Consider the following 17,888-nt stretch of genomic DNA (forward strand, 5'->3'; position numbering starts at 1 on the left):
ACACAAAATACTAATTTTTCTCCTAATCATCATATCTACTATCTCCATTGATTTACCAATGAGAGTTCCTATGTTCCATGTTCCAAATCTTAGATTATTAATTTTCCTATCATATTTGTTCTTATCTAACCTATGATGTGAAAACTCTTGCCTATTTAACACTACACCCAAGTTCTCATGGAGATGTAGCAGTCCTTGCTGAGACGTTATAGTCGGACCCTGTAACACGAACTCTTGCATATTTATCACTACACCCAAGTTCTGGAGATGTAGCGATCCTTACCGAGACATTACAGTCGGACCCTGCAACGCGTTCCTTCCGGAGAACAACCTAGCATTAGCACAATAGTTTAATGGATTCATTCATTAAATATTTACCATAGTTTGACGCTGGCTGGCAACATAACGCAACCCTTCTCCTTTATTATTATTACTATTATTATTTTAAAAATAATAATAATAGTAATAATAATAATGATAATAATAATAAAAAAAGCTCGGTGCACGAAGCTCCCGCTATGCGGGATCCCGGGGAAGGATCCATTGTACGCACCCTTACCCTGCTTTTTGAGAATTCGAACACGTAACCTTTTGGTCACAAAGCAACAACTTTACCGTTGTGCCAAGACTCTCCTTCAAATAATGATAATAAAATTAAATAAAATGCAGGTTGTGTAATTTATATAATTAATGTTTTAACTATTGCATTAATGGTCCTGGCCCAAATTGCAACAAATAGATAATTTCTTAACATGTTATTTAACCGGAAGAAGGAAAGGGGATCTCCGATTTTTCTTGAACCTTTGTGTCGCCACCTTCATCCTTAGAAAACTCTCAAGAAATTGAAGGAGAACATTGTCGGATCGTCTCCCATCGCTCTTCTACGTCTCGCTCAATTTTTTGCACGTTAAAATGCTAAGACAAAATTTCTAACATTTGTTTAAGCACTATATGGATTATAATACGAATGTTTTGATGCTTGATGCTGTTAGATAGTAGAGTTCGCTAGAGGGGGGGATGAATAACGATTGTCGAGAATTCGAAAATCAATTCGAGTATGCAGCGAAAATAAGGAAAGTAAGGGTAATGCTAACACAACCAATTTTACTTAGTTCGGAGCCTTCGTCGACTCTTACTCCAAGGCCCACACTTGTTTAGTGCTTTCGTTGGGCAATCACTAATAATTCACAAAGAATTATTACAAAATGAGTACAGGAATTATTAAAAAAAAAATACCAACAACAGAAATAGAAATGAATCGTAGGTTGTCAAAGAAGGCTCGCAAAGTCGAAGGAACAGTGCGCAACAGAGCAGTCGTAGCAGAAGTTGTTGTATTTTGCTCCAGGTGGTGGCCTCCTTATATAGGAAGCTTCGGGCGCCCGGATCACTTCGAGGTGCTTGGACTATGACGTAGTTCCAACCAACCAGCGCGCTCCACGTTTACGTCGAGACAGAATTTTGCATTCCGAGCACCCGACCACCATTTTCCAACAAATCCTTTTCCTGTAAGAAAATATTAGTCTGAGACAAATACAAATTATACTACCCTACAAAATAAAGTGTTAGCACAATTATAGTCAATTAGGGTAGTAATTAGATTCTGTTTCCTCAAGACCAGAATCTAGTCAAGATCTCAACTTAGATTTCCGAAATGGGTCTAAGTTTGATCAACGCCTACTGTTCCCTCAAACGGGGAATGCGTCCTCACCAAGTCACTCCCCTCCAGTGACTTACCTGTTAGACATCCGATCAGCCCGTTGACCTGTCTGGACTTCGTGCCAGCTATCCGATTAGCCTGTCGACCTAGCTGGGCTTCGTGCCAACTATTCGGTCAGCCTGTCAACCTAGTTGAGCTTCGTGCCAGATATCCAGTCAGCCCGTCGACCTATTTAGACTTCGCACCAGCTATCTGGTTGGCCCGTTGACCTAGCTAGATTTCTCCTGCACACTCAGTCAAAGTGTTAGATCACAACATAACATAACCTACTTTGTCATTCATCAAAACCTAAGTTAGACTGTTAGTGCTAACCGTACCAACAAACGCATGTTTTATAGATAACGAATGTGTTTTTCAATCGCTGCGATGTGTTGACGAAGTTCTACGACCTTTTTTTTACTTGGAAATTTTGATGCTGGAATTTTCGTGAAGTTACTACTGCCTTAGAGGCGTTGAAGTGCAGATTTGATGCAGTTTTATTGACTTTTTGATTGAAAATCTGATGCCAGAAAGAATCAGGAGTTTACTGTTGCCTTAGGGACATTAAAGAGGTGCTTTGATAAAGTTTTGTCGACCTTTTACTGGAAATAATCGGGAGTTTGCTGTTGCCTAAGGGACATTGGAGAGGTGGTTTGACGTGCTGCCTGAGAGACGTGGAAGGGTGTTGGAGTTAAGGAAGTGTTGTTGTGGCGAGGAAAAAGGGCGGGAGTCGAGGAAGTTCGGTCCAGTGGTTTAACCGTGAGTCGAAGGGGCTTAGAAGGGGTTGGTCGATGGTTGTGTCGTTGGTTGAGTCGATGGTTGAGTCGAGGGTTGGGAAGAGGTTCGAGTAAAGATCTGATCGAGTTTAGAGGTTGCCGTAGGAGATGGGAGGAGTTGGATCAGTTTTGGGACAGTAGTTGAGGTGTCGGTGAAAGGTCTTGAGACAAGGTTTTAAGTCTAGGATTGAGGGGGTGAAGATTTGAGCTATATAGATACGTTTAGAGGTGGATGGAAGCATGGTTTAAAATTTCGAGCCGTGCCGGAGTTTCGGTCCCAGACCGGAACGATACAGTTTCGGTATCGTATCGTGCCATGTCGATACAGTTTCGGTAGTTTTTAATTTTAAATATAAATGTAAGGCAAAACAAATAAATATATTTTTCTTTTAAGAAAATTGATATATGAACAACTCAAATTAAAATTGATACATCATAATACAATACCTTACTAATACCAAAAGGAATGACATGAATCAGATTGAAGCATTGGTTCTTGCAACATTCTGGTTAAATCAACTCCATAGTTTTCCAATGCCCAGATTAAATAATCATCCCATGACATGCAATATTGATATTGATTTCTCCACATGTCCATCAGCATGTCTCGATTGACCACTGAAAGTTGAATTTGAACTGACACCACTGGAATTAGGACTGGTACAGGTACAGGCACAGGATAAGGATAAGCATACGTCCCTGAGCTCTGATATGATGGATCACCATATGATGCATCAGAACTATAATAAGAAGGTTGAGAGTACGATGAACTTCGATCAGAATCAATCTCAGCTAAACTCTCCCGCATATCATGATAATCATGAGCTTTCTTTTGTTTGTCACCCTTAGATCGACGTTGATACTGAGATTTAATAATTCTACCTCTATGATCTTTATCTTGGGTTGCATGTGTGTAATCTTTCTCACATGTCCAAGGCTCCGGTGCCGGAGTAGAAGGAACATAAGTGCTACAGCCACCAGATGCATCACCACTGCCATCACTTCCATTAGTACTTGCACTGCTAATGACATCACTATCATCATTTCGAACTTCTCGTCGGACTATAGTGTCAGAAGGTGATGATGTTTCATCACTATCATCATGCTCTTGCTCATCAATTGCATTGAGTGGATTTTTACTAATTCTCAATGGACCACTTTCTTTAAAAGCAGGAGTTTTGACTTTTCTTTTCTCTTGAGTAAAAATTGCAGGAGTTTTACCTTTGTCTTTATCTGCGGACTTTGGTTGACTTTGAGGTTGAGATGATTGAGAACGTCTCGGTCGTGATCCGGAAAATCGAAATTCTTGGTCAAAAGCCTCATCATTATATTCTTCGCTGACATCTCCTCTAGCTTGTATTTTTTCAATCTCTTGAGTAAGAAATTGAGATGGTCGTGGTGGATCTCCAGTTTCATCAAGTAAGGGATTCTCAGCCTCCACAGCACTCCACCAATCCATCATTGGATCATCCTCAGTTTGGACAAATCCAATATCAAATGGGTCTACATCACTAGATTCTTGTTTTTTCAGTTCTTGTTCTTCTGTAATCGCTCTTAGTTGAAGACGCATATTATAATGAACGTAGACCATCTTCTCGAAGCGACGATAAGATAAACGATTGCGTACTTTTGTATGAATGAGGGAGAAAGTTGACCAATTTCTTTCGCAACCACTTGAAGACGTTGTCTGTGAGAGAATTTGTACTGCAATCTTTTTTAAATTTGGGGCTGATCCTCCATATTGTAACCACCACTCAGCTGTAAGATAAATAAAAATAAAATTAAAATAGTATTTATATTTATTGACAAAAATTAGTAATAATTTTTTCTATATTTACCTGCATCCATTTTATATCTGCATGACACTACAAAAGAATCGCTAAAAGAACCATATGCTTCTCGAAATAATCGACTTTCATTAATAGCCTCAGCAGCTAATTCTCTATTTTTTTGGAGTCTTGATATTACATTTCTGAGGGCTACTAATAGATCTTCATTTGTGGCAAGATTATAACGATATTGATATGTCGGATTGAGATAATAACCTAAAATAATTAAGCATATATATAATTATTAATAGTAATATTAAAAATTCTTTATCATAAAAAATACGCACCTGCTAAATGAATATGTTTTCCCATTTGGTTGTCCCACCTTGTAGTGATTATATCAATATAATATTGATACTTGGTTGGAGATTGTAGACGTCTCTTAATTTCCTCTTTTGCTTCGTGAATTAGACGGTAGACGTTGCCCATTTGTGGCTTCTTGTCCATATCAACTTTTCGTAGAACGACGTACAAGGGTTCCACTGCTATAAGAATATCTGAAATATAGTCCCAAAATCTAGCAGATATAATAATTTTTTGTACCTCCCTTCCTTCAGTAGAACTAGAGTATCGAGAGGTTTCCCAATCTTCAGAAGTGAACATGGCTTTCAATCCGACTTTTTTCTGAAATAATGATTTTAATAGGAGAAAGTGAGTTGCAAACCTAGTTGCTCCTGGTCGTAGAATCTCCCCATTAATAAATTTCCTCATTAATCCGTGAACCCAATGATGATTATAAAGGAATTTTGTTAACGATTAACCTTTTTTCACTACCTTCTTTACTATATCGAGTTTACCAATATCTGCCATCATCAAATCAACACAGTGTGCTGCGCATGGTGTCCAAAATAACATTTGATATTTTTGCTCCGGTAATTCTCCAGCCCTCTTGAAGTTGGCACCATTGTCTGTAATTACCTGCACTATATGTTCTGCACCAATCTCTTGAACTACGTTATCCATCAAATGATATATATAAGATGCATCATGATAATCTGCAGTTGCATCAACAGATTTATGAAAAATCACCTTTCTATTGCAGTATAGCAGAAAATTAATAATGCTCATCCGTGTAGGTCCTGTCCAACCATCACACATTAATGTAACCCCATATAAGCTCCATTGCTTCTTGCATGATAGGATCCAAGTTTTGATTTCCTCCACTTGTTCATCTAAATACGGACCAGCAATTTCATATGCAGTCGGAGGTTGAATACCAGGTCCAGATTTTTGAATGTTGGACACCATGCTGCGGTAGTATGTGTTATTTGCTGCATTGGGAGGAATTTGATTAAAATGAAAAAATTTAGCAATACTTTGACCTATTGATTTCTTCTTCTCCCTTGTATAAGCATCATCAATCCTAGTCTATTTGCTAGCTTGGTCCGGGAATGCTAGTGGATCAATATCAGCAATATCAACTGCACGCCTTCGTCCCATAGAAGGAAAGAAACGACCGATACCACCTTGTGTTGAAGTAACACGAACACTTTCACTCCTCCCCAATGTTGCTGCAGTAGTTGAGCCACTTCCACTATCACCAGCTGAGCCACTTCCACTAGCACCAATACCACTATGTTGCATATGTCGCTCATATTCATATTGAGTTTGAGAGGCACTAAGAGCTGCTAAAAATTCTTCATCATTTGGATCTTCACCACGACCTTCAAATTCATCATAGACTGGTGCTTAAGAGCTTCGCCTATCAAGCATTTCACGTTGTTGTTGTTGTTTATGCTTTAATTCTTTTTTGCCATCAAGTTCATCTTTCATTGCACGACGAATTTCTTGAGACACTTTTGGGCATCTAGAGACATCTGGATATCCATCAGGAAGATGTTGTTTTAGGCGTGTGATCCCACCACCACGTCCAATCATATCCCAATGCAAACATTGCCAATGAAATCGATTTTCTAATCGATGTGCATGTCTCCAAGCTGGATCATAAGATTGTTGTTTTGGTGCCATTACCTATGCGTTATAAAAATGTAAATATTCATAACTATAAAAATTAATAAAATTAAAATTTTAATTAATAATATGATAATTATATTATTATTTATCAATTTAATTAATTATCAATTAATTTATATAATATATATCTATATAGTTAGTGTTTATATATTTTGTACCATATATAATAAAAATTACTATTTATATATTTATATATTATTTTAAAACTAAATTTATTCAAAACATCTAAAATTATATATTTTTAAAAATATGATTAATAAATAAATAATTTAAATTATTTAATCAATTAATAAACAGTTTAACAATTTTTCTTATAAAATTTTTAATATATCACAAATTAAATTATTTAAGTAAACATGAAATAATTAATTTTGATATATATAGAGAATAATTAATAGATAAAATTTACTATAAATTAGTTAATAAATAAAAATTTTAAATTACTTATTCAATTCATAATCAATTTATTTTCCTCATAAAATTTTCTAGGATATCACAAATTAAATTATTTAATTATACAGGTAATAAAGTATGTAGATATTAAATAATTAATAGATAAATTTTAATAGATTTTTTGATAGATTTTATTTGTATTTTTAAAAAATAATTTTAAAATATTAATTTAGATATAATTATATAAATTAATTATTAGTTCACTTAATTATTTATTTATTTATTTATTTATAAAAATATACTAATTCATGATGATTTATTTAGAAAAAATACATTACAGTTTAATAAAAAAATATGAAAAATTAACAAAAAAAAAAAAGACTAAAAATATGTATAAAATAAGTAAAAATAAAATGCAAGTGAGTTATAACATGCCTAAATAAATTTTAGGTCATTAATGATCAAATTACTAATATTTGACTAATTTAAGTTAATTTACTTAAGATAATATTAAGGAATTAATTAGAAAATTAAAAATTAATAAAAAGGATATAAACTTCGATACTAAAAAATAGCTAAAATTAAGTTAATTTTTTAAAACTCCAACTCATAAAGGAAATTGGTCATCTATTTAAGTTATAATCTACTTTATATAATTCTGTTTATAAATATTCTATATAAGTTTTATATTAAATAATTAAATGATTTAAATACTATAATTTATATTACAGAAAAATTAAATTTATTTAACAGATTCAAATTTATTTTAATTTTTAATCATTTATAAAATTTTTAAACTATTTATAGATTTTATATAAGTTTTATATTAAATAATTAAATTATTTAAATACTATAATTTATATTACAGAAAAATTAAATTTATTTAAAAGATTCAAATTTATTTTAATTTTTAATCATTTATAAAATTTTTAAACTATTTATAGATTTTTAAATTATTTTAAAATTTTAAACTATTTTATTTATAAAATTAATTTAATATTTAATTTTTTTAATAAATTATAAATTCAAACTTTTTAATTAAAATATTTTTATTTTTTATAGTTTTAATAATAAATAATAATAATAATAATATGAATTTATATGTCATAATTATATTAGTTAATTATAATTTATATAATAATTAATTAGAAATTATACATATTTTAAATATATGTATATAATTTTAATTTGATTTTTAATCAATTACAAATATGAATTTAAAATCTAAATACTTTTATTATTAATAAAAATAAATTTATATCTTATAATTATATTAGTTAATTGATAATTTATTTAATTAATATTAATTTTTATATATAATTATCGTTTATATCATAATTAATTAGAAAATAGAAATTAGAAATTATATATATATATATATATATATATATGTAATTTTTTATAGAAATTTAATATAACACTGTTATAATAATTATAACAGTTATAAGTTATAAACGAAACCCTATTCCTTTATAACACTATTATAACATTGTTATAATAATTATAACATATAAATAAATCTTTTATTTTAATATAATGGTTTTAATTAAAACCGTTATATTAAAATTTTTATTAAACGAAGCCCTATTCCTCCACGAAGTCGCGATCATCACGATTCCGCCGCCATCCTCCTCCTCCTCCTCCTCCTCCTCTGCTATGCTCGCGATTCAGAGTTTCTACTTTTAAATTGACAATTTACTTTGTTACCTGCCGAAGATATGTGATCGCCGCCTTGCCTCCTCGCCGCCTCGCCGCCTCGCTGCCTCGCCGCCTCACCGCCTCAACCCAATCTCCGTCGCTGATGCTTCCAGGTAAGTTTTCGTCGTTTATATAAGTTTTTTCCCTGATTAAAGTGATCTCGTGATCGACAGAAGGAATCCAATCGATTCCTTTTGTCGCGCACTGTGCCGCAACTGGACGCACGCGAAGACGCATGCGATGACGATCCGAACTTCACGCCCTCGTGCTGTGTCGGTCGCGTGCTGTCTCGGTCGCGTGCCGGTGCCGGTCCCTTGTCGGAACGGTAAAAGCCGTGAGTTTCGGGCGGAACGGTTCGGTATTTAAAAACATGGATGGAAGGGGGTTTGGTATTTTTAGTTTGAACCAATGTGGGTGGCGGTAACATCTCTAAACTTTATTTTATATCTAAGCACCTTTAATTCATTTATTACATGCCATTGGTATTGCGCTTTAAAATCATAGGGAAAAGGAATTTATACATTTTAGTAATGATTTTGACGTATGAAAAGTGAATCAATTTTTCTTTTAGCAATGAGAATTATTTGTGCCTATTTGATGGGTAAGGAGTCCAGCTTAGAGGATACCAGAATTCTTACTAAATCAGGAGAAAAAGGGGTTGAGAAATTCGGCTTAGAGGATACCAGTGAACACAACCGAACCTAGTACTAAGGTAAACGTTTGGCCAAACGAACAAAGGTTGAGGTAAAGGGGCTACATTCAATGATATGAACTCACTTAAATATTCTGATGTTTAAAGTTTATGTTGAAAGTTAATGTTTGATGTTATTTTATTAATGTTTGAAGGTTCATGGAATTAAATGCAAGCAAGGTTTAAATTTTAAATGTCCAAGATATTTTTCTTAAAAATATATATTGAAAAACATGTGAATATATGTTTATTTCTTGCTATAAAATGTTTAAACTTGCTGAGTCTTTAGACTCACTAAATCCATATGGCGTAGGTAATGAGGAGACAGAGGGTCTTGATGGATGAGTTAGCTCGTACCAAGCAGTGCACACTCAATGACCTTGTTCTTTCTTTTTCAATTTACGTTATTCTCCGCATTAGGATGTTGAGTTTTTTTCTGAGTCGGTGATGTAATTGCTGGTCAGATGTCTTAGATTCCTTTATTTGGTTGGTTGCACATTCTGGTCTTTAAATATTTATTCATACTGTTAATTATGATGTTCAAACAGGATTTTGTTTTATTGATTTCTAGTTGAACATGCTCAAAATGCACAACATCGAAGTTGATTATTTAACTTTAGTTATTTTTGAAAGGGTTTGTACAATGTATTTCGAAAGCTATAAGGGGATAAAGTTTTAGGTCGTTTCAATTAGAGAATTGGAAGTGAAAGCAGTTGAGATTTCAAAATTCAGAGACAAGAGTGGAGAATATGGTTTGAAAACAATAAAATGAGTAGTCTATTTATAGAATTTGGAGAATAATGACCACTAAATCGTAGTCATTAATAAAAAAATGATCAAATAGTCTCATCATTCAAAAAAAAAAAAAAATTTAACGGTTAGAACTGCTGATTAACCAATGGTTGGATAGTCATATTCAAAATAAAATAAAAATTGAACCGATGGTTCAAACTACTTGTTCACGATTAATTTGGGGCCCTAGAAAGGTCAGTTATCGTTCCAACCTGTTTAACTAAGTCAACAAGTAACCAACCCGTCAACTCGATTACGGATCCAAGCTAGGTCTGGTTCAGACCCAGCCCGTGGTTGGCCTAGTTTTAAGGATTGGCCCAATCTATATCAAAATATCCTAAATCATTAGAAAAAAAAAATCACTATAACAATCTCGAAATATTGTAATGTTCTTAAGGCTCCTACCCAACAATAATGACATGAGATCTCTCAAAAATTGATTGATCACAATAACCGAAAATAATGTTAGCTTGTGTAACTTAATGCTGACAATCTAGGCAAAAGATTAACAAAATGATTTAGTTCAAACCGATTCTGTTCTTGGATTTTGAAGAGTAGTGTTACAACTGCTCTTAATAAACCGCATCTATATAAGTGTTTTTTTTCTAATGAGAGATTCATGGAGATCGATCAAGGCTTCCACCACGATATTTGGATGAGCAATATGGTGGAGAATTCTCTGGTGATCGACGATCTCCTTCACTATTTCCCTATCGTCACCATTGACACCGAGTTTCCTGACTTCCTCCGCAACACTCCCAGCCACGCCTCTGACGAACAACGCATGTCGACATCAAGCACAATGTCAACGGAACCAACATCATCCAATTCGGCCTCGCCAGTCATGGCCCGGTTGTTGACATGGCTGGTGTCGTTCTCTCCTCTCTCGTTTTTCTTCAGTTTCTCTTTTGTGATTTCTTCATGATTATTACGGTTTGATCTCAACACGAACTAAGCACTCAATAAGTTGGAGCCTTCGACCACATTGAGGACTCATGGAAAACCCGAGTAGACTGGAGCACTGCATAAGATTGAACAATTTGCCAACTTAGCCTAGCTTCAACTTTTTGAGTTCAAATTAAATTTATTTTATTAACATTATAATTGTAGCAAAAGCAGTGGATCGTTTGAGCGAATTCAAATTCAGTTATTTTTTTTCCCCCCACTAGCTAACAATTTTCATGTAAAAATTTCCCCACTGGCTAACAATTTTCCATGTAAAAATTTAAATAGGAAAGCCAGGTCTAACATTAATAAAAAAAAAAAATTGGAAAAAAAAATTAAGACCGGTTCCGAAATAAACTCCTAAAATTTTTGTTATTTCTATTAACTGATTGTTCAAATAAATACGAGTTCGGTTAACTTTTAATTCTCTGCATGCAATCTTCTTCCTCCTCTATCAGAAATTCATGGATCGATCTATCAAACCTTCCACCATGGACGTTTGGATGAACAATGTGGTGGAGAATTCTCTAGTAATCGAGGATCTCCTCCGTTATTTCCCTATCGTTGCCATCGACACTGAGTTTCCCGGCTTCCTCCGTGACACTCCCCGCCACGCCTCCAATGAACAACGTTATGCCGACGTGAAGCACAATGTCGACGGCACCAGCATCATTCAATTCGGCCTCGCCATGTTCGATGCGAGCGGCAACCAGCCATGGCCCGGGTGTTGCTGGCAATTCAACTTCGCCGACTTCGACCCCGACCTCAGTGCTTCCTCGCCCAACTCCATCCGCCTCTTGCAGGAGAGCAGCCACGACCTGCATAAGAACTGCCGCAACGGTTCTTATGCAGGTCGTGGTGGATAGCTAATTTCGCCGACCTGCAATAGAATAACAAGAACTATAATCAATTATTCTCATTTGTAATAGGATAGCTAACTTAGCTCGTGGTGGATAAAATTATCATATGCTTCAGAAAATAAAAGATCAGTGTACATTTCAGAAACTATATTCTGGACTCATCTCCTAGAATTACTAAACTAACTTATCCTTGGAATCATAAATCATAAGAACATAAATCCTATATTCCAACTTTCTCAAAATGGGCAGCAGATGCAAACTAAAAATGCTACTATCTAGATGAATAATGTAAGAAGTGCAAAGCGTACCTCTCAAGGAGCCCAAACGTGGGTTTCCTTCCTTGACCATACTGCTGGAACAGGTATTTCACTATATCGCCTAATACATAGACAACGTTAACAAAAGGTAATCAGACAAGCTGAATTTAGAAGACAGATTACACTCACATCTAGAAGGATTAATGTTTGAATGATTCTAAAAGTACAAACACACAGATATGATTTCGTGGACTCAAATATTATTTAAAAAACAAACAGAATCTGAGATTGGCAGTGCTATCCTTCCAGTTAGACTTGCTCAACCAATGGTAAATTGTTTACAGTATATCTAATATCCAACCCCCTCAGAGAACTTGACTAGCTTTGAAACCCAAAACCAGAGCCTTCCTCATTTCTAGGGCCTTCTTCCATTCTATTATAGGTGTCACCAAGGCTGGTTAAGGCATTACCCTTATCTTGGAGATTGAAGAATTCAATGCCATATGGCCTTACAATGAATTCAACATAGTTGTGAAACTTTCTACTTGAAGTTTTAACCCTTTGAACCTATTGTACCAAACATGACAAGGGTTTGAAGCTATCAGGCAGACTTTGAGGGCCATAATCAATGGACTTAGGACCCAGTTTCAGCCACAACATCTGCCTCTCTGTTTACAGGTCTATGTTTCTCAGTTCCAATCCCTATTTGAGGTATTGTGGGTGTAATTGAAGGATCATAACTAGTTTTAATAGGGACTCATTTCAATGATAAAGGGGTGCTCCAAGCATAGTTTCAAATGTTGGTCACTATCGGGGAACATGGAGGAACATATCGTATCAAAAAGGAATTAATAATGCAGAAAAATAAATGTCTTGGAGAATAATACAAGCTTGGCACATCTTTTAAATTTGACAAACATTTGGTAGTTTAGAAATTGTTACATTGTTTTCTTTTGGTAATAATGAGGACAATTCTGCAATTTAGGATCTATAATGTCTTGGAGAATAATGCAAGCATGGTTCCCTAATTTAGATTATTTATTTTATTGTCTGTTTTAGAGTTGGATTTATAAAAGAGGTTTAGAATCCTGCAATTTAGGATTTTCAGATAATAATAATCAAGTTCATTTCTGTGTGTGAGAGTTCCTCTGTGTTAGGTTCATCATTTGTCTATCTTGCTAGATCAAATGGTATCAAAGTTAAATTTTAGTTCAATTCAATATCTCCATCCCTGATCACCATTCTATTCCTACAATTTCCTCTCCATCCTTGTCACTCACTTCCCCAACCCACTTGTCTGCCGTCTTCATTATTCCTCTCTACCACAACTCCACTCATGCCCCATTTGCATCTTCTATTCATCGCTTGTGAGATCTAAAACTCCTCATGTTCTTCACTGTGCCAAGGAACCTGCTGCAGCAGATTCCCCTTTTATGTGTCAACACCATCTGCCTCCTCGGAAATCTCACCCAATGGTGGTTACATCCAGTGCTTCCTCAACGTCACACATCCCTGCTAGCGTTGATTCTACCAAACACTACCTCCACCCGGCACTGCCTCCGCCTGATCAGATTGCTGCAGGCATCTACTTGCACTGGGAAGTTATGTGGGACCTAGATTGAGCTATCATCTGATGTCCATCCACAAACTGATGGGCAAAGGTTGTCAACCACAGTCTAGGGAACTTACTAAGATGTTTAGTGGATGTAAATCAAATATTTGAGATTCAATGTTGCCACTTGTTAAATTTACTTAAATAATTTGATAAACCAATCTACTCGTCATACCCTATTTGAATCGTGTATGAGTCAAAAGCTCATCAACCTATTAAACTTATATCCTTACCTACCACCTCCCATTCAATTGAGTCAACTAAGAGTTCTATTTTAGTGATTGACACTGATGTGATGTCAGGAGGAAAATCACACCGAGTAATAAGGCATATAAAATTCAAACTATACACATCATAAATTTAAGGACTATAATGTAGGGGGACTACATGTTTGTCCACATTCATCCTAAATATTATCCTAAAAACACCTTTGAAAAGATTTATGCTCACTCCTCTAGTTTATTCTAAATTGTGAGGAAACCTAAGTATAACACATATGTTGTTAACTTGCCTAGTAACTTCAGTTCAATTTTCAATGTTGAGAACATATGTCATATTAGGGAACATTCGAATTTTTCTCTGTTTATGCCATACAGGTCATATTCCAATAGTGTTAACTCCTTTGTCCCCCATCCATGACACAACATTCTCATCAAATTAAGTGTGTTGGGAACTCCAAGACGGTGATATCTCCAGATGGAAGCACCCGCTAGTACCAAGTCCATTGAAAAGGGTTTCCATAGATTGAAGAAGCATCATCAAGAATGAGTTTCAAGCTACTTGAAATATTAGAGCAGGATCCAGTTGATCCATCTAGAGAGGTGTATCTACTTCGCACCTATATACAACATTGTCACACTTGGTGTGGTTAGTTCCATCTCCCTATTTGATGCAATCAAGTTCTTCTTAGTGCAAGAGAATAATACATAGACGGTGCGACTAACGAAACAACTTGGAAAATAATCTAGGATTGGCACATCTCTAGATAAATTAGATTTTAGCATTTGGTAATTTAGAAAATTTTGCATTTTTCTTTTGGTAACTAATCGGCTGATATTTGTAATCCCAATTATTTTAGCATATTTTTTCTAATTAAGACTATTTATTGCCTCATATGTTTTAGAATTTGATTTATAAAACAGGTTCAGAATCTTGTGAATTGGGATCTTTCAGTTAATAGTGATTTTTCAATTTGTTTTCTATGCGAGAATTCCTTCTGTGTGAGGTCTATTCATTGTTCATTCTCTATGCTATATCAACAGGTAAGTATAACTATGTCACCAATGTCAACATAATTTCAACGGCATTGATTGAGATGGAGCCTATTTCCACCCGTACTATCTGAAACTCACAAAGACAAGAAGATTATGCGCTTATGTCTAATCCTTCAATTCCGAGGTTAAAAAAAAGAGAGGAAACGGGAAGATGAGAACCATCAATTGGCAATATTAACCAAAATTAGAAGATGCTCCCATGACTCATCTTTCAATTTCATCTATTGAACAGAGGAGATGAAATACCAAACAGAGAAGATAGAGGAAAAGGAGATCCACCAATTAGAGCATAAACTGTAGGAAAGAGGAGGAAGTTAAAAGTCAGAGAAACCAAGAGGTATGTCTTGTACCTAAATTTGGTTCCAATTGTGTACTCCCAGTAGCTAACAACAAAAAATTTATGGACATGTATATCTTAGGAGCATTATCTACAAATGAGAGACATTTATCTAGCTCAACGGGAAGTTAGATTCAAAATCAAATCTTATGTTTCCTTCATGTATTATTTTCCTTTCATGTATACTTCCTATTCGCAAAGCATCTAATCTTTAAGAAGGATTCCTATTGAGAACTTGTGCATTCTATGTTGTATATGTATGACACTTGTGATCCCAACAAAACCCAGATCAATATCAATGACAAAAATGGATTTGTCAAATATTCTATCACAATGAATTCAGAATTTCCTTATTTTATGACTCAAATCAATTGGTGCCTGGTGACTTACTGCTTTCATACATTGAAACACCAGTGTTTAAATCAACAAGAAATGGGAACCTGCACAAAAACAATTTTTATGTAAAACTGAGATTTGAATTATAAATTATTATGAGATACTTTTTACTAATGAAATATATGATCAAAGGAAGAGAAAAGATTACTCACTGCTCCTTCCCACCAATGCTTCGGACCAATTCCCTATGATGTAATGATCCTTTTGGACAAGGATAAACCTGAAAATCAATTGAAACAAGTCAATCAATAGAATATTGCACTTAATGAATATTCTAGCACAACAAATATGTTCAAGCATAAAATCAATATAACAAAAATCAAGTCAATTTTGAGATCATATTTTTCAATTATATATTGATTGCAGTATAACATAATAATGTTCATTATTCCTTAATATTTTTTATTAATCCAAAAGTAATAACGACAAAGTTTAGTTTGCAAAAATTTTAAACAGAAAATGATGGGGTCAATATATGTATGGTAATTAAAAAAATAATAATTTTATTTGTTGTCAAAACCAAATTTGATTTGAACTTCCCTAAAGCTACAATTCCCTCCAGTTTAATAAATGCTTCCCATCCATGTATATCAAATTAAATATTTACAATTGATCAATGAGGATTTGAATTGACAAAGTACTTATATAAGAAAATATCCTGGGCTAATTTCTAATAAACATGTTAGCTTTACTCCAATATACCAAATTCAAATTATTATTAATTAGTTAATAAAAAGGTGTACTATATGTATAGATCAATTACTGAATTCAACAATTAATCCATAGAGATTTAACAAAGAAACATTATTATACAAATGTCCATTTTTAAATTCAAATATATCATTAAATACTCAATGCATGAATTGTTGGCAGAGAACCAACAAAAACTGAATTGGCAGTAAGAATATACAGGACTATCTATGATTTCCTATTCATAAGGAAGCTTAAAATTATATGCAAGAAAAATTAGATGGACACCTAATGAAAAGAAAATTACTTTTATGTATATATATATATATATGAATGGATGAGTAGAGATGTTAAAAGAACACATCGATGGTATCACGTACAAATGATAGATAGATGTCAATGTTATAATTTCTTTTCTCATTCAAAACACTTCTACATGGAAAATAACCAGTCCAGCATGGGAGGCTACGTTCAGCTAAAATTCATAGCCATCTGTAATGAGTATTACACAATTGTAGAAGAGAAATATGAATCCTCGTTGAATTAAATTAGAACTTTTCTATGTGTATATTTGTTGGGTTTGCAAAACCAAAATTTTCAAAGAGTTCATCAGAACCATAATGAAGGAAGAAGATGCGAGCTCAAGAAGCAATTTAGACTCACATCTACATCTAATTTTATGAAAAAGAGAAATAGAATTTGATACATATTCTTATAGAGTTCTTAGTTGAACCACACAGTTGAACTATGCAAGTAAAGCATAAAAAAAGGGAAGATTTATGTGCAAAACATGATGTGATCGAGTAGAGATATATACACGATATATGACACAAGTAGATTATCCTAAAATTAATTTAGTGAATGTGAAATTAATGTCTAATTAAGCACTACTCCAGTGATAGAGGAAAGCAATTTCAGTTTGATCTGCATCAATTTATGATCTAATGAAGACACAAGCTTGTGTATGAGCATAGTCCGTGAACGCAAATAAATGAGTGTTAACTAGAGTATGCGTACATAATCTAGTGTGGGACTAAAATTGATTTCCTGCAAGACAAATACGGTCATGACAAATCAGGCAGCAAAGAAGCATGGGCTGGCCACTTATTTGAGCCAACTGGTTCAGCCCAAATAAGATTGGATTTACAGTCAATTGGCCGAGTTAATTGTCCAATTGATGGTCAGATTCAAGACTATTTCGTTGTAGGCTTCTTATTCAGCTTCCCAATTGGGAAGCCTAGCTGACAAAAAATTAGAGAAAGAAATTTCCCTGTGCAACACAACAGTGTACAATGACTCTTGGAAAGAGTGTTGCTCACCACCGTTCACACATGAATAATTCCAGGTTGTGATTGAGAAATCATAATTGGCTTTTTAACCACTTGATTAATGCCTTTTCACCCATTGGATTGCCCTTCTAGCTCTATAAAAAGACTCCAAGGCACTGAAAATTCATAAGGCTCGAAATTTGGAAATTTGGAAATTTGGAGTATTTCTATTTTGAGGCAAAGGTCATGATATCATTGGGAAATAATTATTGACAACCATAAGTACCTGAGTTAGGCAATATCATTTTAAAGAAATAGGATTCAGTATTCGCCTCAACCTTACAACTAACTAAACGGGGTCTATCGATTACCCAAAAGGGTGGGTGCATTGATGAAGTCA

The 17,888-nt window shown here is 34.2% G+C and overlaps 2 protein-coding genes across 3 annotated transcripts in view; both read right to left on the minus strand.

Annotated features, from left to right (window-relative positions):
• Positions 1-17,888, minus strand: part of LOC121969933 — an 81,925-nt gene that overhangs the window by 16,883 nt on the left and 47,154 nt on the right. Inside the window, exons 5-8 of one of the 2 annotated variants that reach the window (XM_042520260.1) lie at positions 15,683-15,750; positions 15,525-15,574; positions 11,963-12,032; positions 11,145-11,612 (exon numbers count right to left, since the gene is read on the minus strand). In XM_042520260.1, coding sequence (XP_042376194.1) covers positions 11,468-11,612; positions 11,963-12,032; positions 15,525-15,574; positions 15,683-15,750 — 333 coding nt within the window. In that variant the 3' untranslated portion in view covers positions 11,145-11,467. Of the gene's footprint in view, positions 1-11,144; positions 11,613-11,962; positions 12,033-15,524; positions 15,575-15,682; positions 15,751-17,888 lie in introns of those variants that run through there. The other variant, XM_042520259.1, reaches the window with a different exon arrangement.
• Positions 1,992-6,208, minus strand: LOC121969932. Its single transcript, XM_042520258.1, has 2 exons — positions 4,311-6,208; positions 1,992-4,230 (listed from the first exon to the last, which is right to left on the minus strand). Exons 1-2 carry the CDS (start codon positions 4,318-4,320, stop codon positions 2,924-2,926), a joined length of 1,317 nt encoding a protein of 438 aa, XP_042376192.1. The 5' UTR covers positions 4,321-6,208; the 3' UTR covers positions 1,992-2,923.

Source organism: Zingiber officinale, chromosome 4A (genome assembly GCF_018446385.1).
Source record: "Zingiber officinale cultivar Zhangliang chromosome 4A, Zo_v1.1, whole genome shotgun sequence".
In the NCBI taxonomy this organism is placed as follows: domain Eukaryota; kingdom Viridiplantae; phylum Streptophyta; class Magnoliopsida; order Zingiberales; family Zingiberaceae; genus Zingiber; species Zingiber officinale.